The 6254-nt window shown below is 36.0% G+C and overlaps 1 protein-coding gene across 1 annotated transcript in view; it reads right to left on the reverse strand.

The window, feature by feature from the left end:
* The window catches only part of SLC9A9 (solute carrier family 9 member A9), a gene marked incomplete at its 5' end in the record, with an annotated part of 96066 nt that extends 90057 nt beyond the window's left edge, over nt 1–6009 (reverse strand). The window contains 2 exons of the mRNA XM_015821872.2: nt 4247–4351; nt 5953–6009. Of these exons, the coding sequence (XP_015677358.2) occupies nt 4247–4351; nt 5953–6009 (162 nt within the window). The remainder of the gene's footprint in view (nt 1–4246; nt 4352–5952) is intronic.
* Between the last annotated feature and the right edge of the window lie 245 nt (nt 6010–6254).

Genomic DNA, 6254 nt, shown 5'->3' on the forward strand with positions numbered 1-6254 from the left:
GGATTATATCCTTCCCAAAGCCATCCAGCTATCCATCCATCCACCCATCCACCCATTTTTATTTTATTCAGCTGCCACTAGTTATTAATGATTATTTAAAATTTACTTAATTTATGGCATTCCACATTAACTACACCTTGATTTCATTTTCTTTGTTTTTCAAAAGAGTCACATAAATGATTTTGGCTGTAACCATTTTAGCAGTCATGTTTCTCCCAAAATCTGCTAAAAGTGTTGTCTGAATATGGTTCTTGAACCACAAGGCTTCTGTGTATTCCTTCCTTAGATACAAATCACTTCTCACAAAAATGAATTATGATAGATGTTCCCCAACTGGAAGATAACATTTACTGCTTCAAAGGCCCATTTCTGGTCTTTTTTTTAATTAACTGTCCTAAACAAGAACTAAGTTGACATATGAAGAAAATATAGACTTCCATGCATACTATTGCATATTGTGATGGGGACTTGTCTTCATCTACAAGCTTGTGATTTGTAAAATATTTAGGAGAACAAGACAAATATTAAAATGCTTATGTTATGATAAACAAGCATTCTTATGGACTTCTTATTAACCAGCAAACATATGTGGGGAGAAGGGCGGCAAACAAATATAATAAATAAATAAATATTGGGTTATCTCTTTTCCACAAACTCCTCCTCCATTCTGAGTATTTTAATTCATTGAGTAAATGTGTACGTAAACTAAAGGAGAGATACAATAGTTCTTGCTTAATGACGGGTCTCTTCACAACTGTTCAAAGTTATAATAGTTTGAAAAAAGCTACTTATTATCTATCCTTGAAGATCACTGCAGCACTGGCAGAACATAGTAAAAAATACCATTGAATATGCTAGAATCACTTAATGACCCCATGATTCACTTAATGACTGCAGTGTCTCACTTTATGACCATCATAAAACAGTCATAATATTGAGTTAAGTCACATGGTGATCTGCTTAATTACTACAATGACTTATGACTAAAATTATGGGGTCAGTTGTGGCTGTGAGTCGAGGACTACCTGCAGTCAAATGGAAATATTGATACTCAATAGCACATTTTAAAGATGGACATTTTCTTCCTGTCAATCTCATAGAAAAGCATTACTAGTTTCTGCAATTTTCATTAGGTCCATATAAAACCATATGTCACAAAACAGACATGTGCTTTGTTACTTCATGCCAAAGAAAGGTCCTAATTGCTCAAAGAATAGGAGTATGAGAAGAAAACAAAAGCTGAAAGTAGTAGTGGTATTTTTTAAAATCTCTGCAAGAGGAAGAAAAATACCACCCAACCTTCATCTTGCTGAATGTTGTTGCATGCAATTTCTTTTTCCTTATTCTCCATTGAAACCAGTAGCACAATATGTAATCAGGAACAGGTGGGAAATTTGAAATATTGAAATAACTGAGTGATTTTTCAATGATTCATTTTCCAAAGTTGAATAAAAATAAATAGGCCATTAGCTAGTGGAATCAGCCTCATAAGCTAAAGCAATATAAATATTTGAAAAAGTCTGAAGAAATGCGAAAGTTTTTAGCTGAGAGTTGACATTCCTGAAAAATGTGTGTCATCATTTCTGTATGTTGAGGTCCATATCCAAACATGCTCTTTTAATAGCATTTCTTCACTAGTCTTTTACAGTGTTATCCAACCATCATTGTAACAATATGTCGTATAGGGTTTGCTTTATATTGAATTTTCCATGTGGGCCAATGAGAATAATTTTTGACTGTGATAGCTTAGAGCAGGCATGTCAAACTCGCAACGTCACATGATGTTGCATGATGTATCGTGACTTTTTCTCCATTGCCGGCAATGGGGTGGGCGCTGTTTTGGCATGACGCATCTGGCCCGCGGGCCGGCAGTTTGACATGCCTGGCTTAGAGAAAGAAAAGAAAGAAAGAATAATAATGAAGATAGATTTTATATAATTTTAAAGAGTTGGAGTGATGCTATTTACAAATCAGAGAACAAGCTAATGCTAATAATTTATATATATTAGGCAGTTGTATAACATACATACTTAATATATAACAGGCATGAAGATTACATAATGTAATGAGTGAGTAAAAAAAAGATGTATGCTTTCTTTTGCATCATTTAAAAGCATGTTATAACCCATGAAATCTTCAGCTGGCCACTATTTCATCAAACCTAGGGGAAATCTGACATTATTTTAATATGAGAGATATACCCTCCAAAATGAATAAGCCTGTTCTCCAGAGAATAGAGATGAAACAACCATATGGTATACCATCTGAATTTCATTTCTCCAAGTGAGCTTCCACTTTAAGTCCGTTTCATAAACTTTTATAATAGGCATGCTGCACCCGGGTAATTAAAGTGATTAGAATCATTATTGCACATCATCATCAGAGGATAGAGGCAAGCCTTTCTGAAATGATAATAAGCCTTCCCAGTGAATGCCATTGATCACAGAGTAGCTCTCTTTCAGATACAACACATTTGTCCCCATTTCTTACAAGAACAGTATAATGGTCATTTCTTGTTCTTCTTTTAAACAAGGAATACAGTGTCTATGGAGATTCTCAATCATCCAGATCATGGTTGTCCCAAAGGTACTTTTTCCAAAAGGCAACTGGGCTTTCTTAGTTTTTTTTCTTCGAAAATGTTTCACTTCTCATCCAATAAGCTTTTTCAGTTCTGACCGACTAGTAGGGAATGGATTTATATTCTTTGCAGTCATCTGATCATTAACACTCTGAGGGTCTGTTGTTAGTTCTCCATGAGTCATGAAGGCTACTTGGGGGTTTATCTGTATCCTCAGATTCACCCAAATCAGAGTGCAAGCATTATGACGTCTTTTTGGGACCACTCAAAGGACTGTGTTATAAACAGGAGATAGGTGGTGTCATATCCCTCCCCTCTGTTGAGGAAGGGCTGTTCAATTTTAACATAGATGGCCTCTTTGACTCTTCTTTCAGACCAGTGGTCTTCTCTGTTCAGAATGTGAACTTTGCTATCTTCAGAGGAATGACCTTTGTCTTTCAGATGCAGATGGACTGCTGAATCCTGTCCTGATGAATTTGTTCAGTGTTGTGCCATGCATTTGTGAAGTGGTTGCTTTGTTTCCTAGTGTACAGGTCTGCACATGACTCACTATATTGTACTGCATATACTACATTGCTCAGTTTTGTCCTTGGGGTGGACAAGCTTTTGCTTTAATATATTCCTGGGTTTAAAATATGCCCATATGTTGTGTTGGCTGAAAATCCTCCTGAGCTTTTCAAATATTCCTGCAATGTATGGAATGACAAGGTTGCTCCATTTGTTGTTCTCCTCTTTGTCTGTTATGTAGGAGCTTCTGCTGGATCTTTTTGTGGATTTGATGAAGGCCCTGTTAGGATAGCCACAAGTTCTGTGGGCTTCCTTGATGTGTTTTGGTTCTTTATCTTTTCCCTCCTTGCTTGTAGGCAAACCTTCAGCCCGGCTGGTGAGAATCAAAATGTAAATACTCATCTCTGTGTGTGGATGTTTTGTATACTTCAATGGTGAAGCTTCTGTCTTCCTTAATATCCAGGAAGACTAGACTATTCGACTTATCATTTTTCTGTGGAGGTGGAAGCCTTCAAACACATTTACTCTGTGGACAGCAACATTAAGTTCTGACAAAAGGATTGAAGGAAAATAGCCTAGCCTTCCTGGACTATGCAGTAGATGTTAAGGAAGACAGAAGCAAAGTTCACATTCTGGGCAGAGACGATCACTGGTTTGAAAAAGGAGTCAGAGTCCATCTATGTTAAAATTGAGCAGCTTTCTCTCAACAGAGGGGAGGGATACAACAACACCTATTCTCCTGATAACAAAGCAGTCCTTTCAGCAGTCCCAAGAAGGTTCCATACCAATTTGCACTTTGATTCAGGTGAGTCTGACATAAACCCTCAAGTGGCCTTAATGACTCTCAAAGAGCTAATGACCGACCACATGTCTGTAAAGAATATAAACCCTTCCATTCCCCACCAGTCAGTTAGAACTGAAGAAGTTTCTTGGATGACAAGCGAAACATTTTCAAAGACAAAAAAAAACAAACCTAAGAAAGTCCAATTGCCTGTTGGAAAAAGCACCTTTGAAACAAATGATACAGTGGTAATATTTATGTTTGTGTTCCTTTTAAAAAATTACAAATCTAAAAACTACAAGGCATAAAATAAATTATTTAGTTAGCTAATAGTGTGGTTGGTTTTTTTTTTGGTGTCATAGTAGAAACAATCAGCTTACCTGAGAACATCATCATATGTTGAAAGTTCCTTGGAATTTTTTGTTTTCGGCCCAGGTTCAGAATGAATGATATTGGATATATGTTACAGGCTCTTGCTACAAAAACTGCCACCTACATAATTTGGGATTAGAAGCTGAGGAAAATAATGAAGGACTATATGATATAAGACCAAGATTAATCAAATATATTATTTAATTCAGAAGCAGAATCATAATTTACCTGGAAGTGGAGTAGGAAAAAATATAACATTCTCATTGCTACTCACAGTCTGCCCTTTCTTTGAGCATCTTACTCTTTTAAACAATCTTTATAATTCTTTCTTGAACACTGTACCCTAACTCTACATTCATATTCCATCTTTGTCAAGCTTTGTCCTTAAATCTTTGGGAAATCTTCATTATAATTTTTTTTATATGCCAACACAAAAGAAGAGAACCAGCTGATGTGGTAGTTAAGATGCTCGCCTAGAAACCAGGAGGCTGTGAGTTCTAGGTGTCCCTCAGCTGGATGATTTTGGGCCAGTCAATCTCTCTCAGCCCAACACACTTTATATGATTGTTGTGAATAGGAGACAGAACTATTAGGTATGATATGTTGACTGCCTTGAGTTATATATAAAAAGATGGGATAAAAAATCCAATATTAATAAAAATAAGAAGAATCAGTAAAGAGTCTAACCAAACTGAGCCAGGAAATCTGAGAATGACACAAGTGCCAACACTTGTGATTAATCTACGACAGGGGGGGGGGGAAGAGAGGAGAGTTAACAGAGTGTGCAAACTGTTATATGATAACCTTAATCTCATGTGCTAGCAACTTCATGCAATGTAGATTATAGTCCTACATGAAAAAAGAGATGCCATATTTTAAAGATGGTTTTAGAAAAGGCCAAGAAACATGAGACATTTTTGCTGATGCATGCTGGACAAATGAGAAAGTCAAAGAATATCAAAAGGAAGTCACTAAGTGCTTCATTGATTATAGAAAGGGCTTTGATTGTGTTGATCACATAAAGCTGTAGAATAAACTCAGAAAAAAGATAAAAAAAACACCATTTCATTGTCCTCATGAGGAATTTATATACAGGTCAGGGATCCACAGTACAGATAGAACATGGTTAAACAAACTAGTTCTAGGATGGCAAATAAGTGAAACAAGGATGTATACGCTCTCATTTATTCACTCTCTATATACTGAATATATTAAGAGAAGCTGGACTGGGAGAAGATGGGATGGTTTTAAAATAAGGAAGAAATATCAGTAACCTGTGCCATGGTGCTGACAGTACTCTGATAGCCAAAAATGCAAAGAATCTGCACATTCTAGTAATAAAAGTTAAGGAGCAAAATGAAAAAAGTGGGATTAAAAGACAACCCAACTAATGACAACAAATAGAGGAATTAGCCTTAGAATTAACAGTGAATACACTGAATTGGTAGATAGGATTAACTATCACCAGTAAAGGAACAACCAGTCAAGAAATACATTGAAGACTAATTCTTGGTAGAGCAGCAATGAAGGCCTTAGAAAAGATATTTAAATGCAGTGATGTGTCTATACCTACAAAGATCAGAACTGTGCAAACTATGGTATTCCCTGTGACATTCTATTAAAGCAAAAGTTGGAGTTTGAAGAAACAAGAAGAAAGAATATTGATGCTTTTGAACTTTGGTGTTAGAAAAAGACTCCTGAGAATACCACGGACAGTTAAGAAAATCAACAAACAAAAATAGCTCATTGAACAAATAATCCAGGGTTCTCACTCAAGACACAAATGACTAGGCTCAAATTATCCTAGTTTGGATATATTAGGTAAAGACTTTTCTCTCTGCAGAAAGCTCTAATTCTGGGAAAGATGGAAAAAATGGAAGAAGAGGGTGACTAGCAGCCAGATGGATGAACTCAATAACAGAGATGATGAATACACATTAGGAGACCTAAATATCAGGTTACGGTCAGATCATCATGAAGAAAATTTATGTGGTCACTAAAACTTAACAATGATTT

This window comes from Protobothrops mucrosquamatus, unplaced genomic scaffold (genome assembly GCF_001527695.2).
Source record: "Protobothrops mucrosquamatus isolate PMUCROS unplaced genomic scaffold, P.Mucros_1.0 scaffold1415, whole genome shotgun sequence".
Lineage (NCBI taxonomy): Eukaryota > Metazoa > Chordata > Lepidosauria > Squamata > Viperidae > Protobothrops > Protobothrops mucrosquamatus.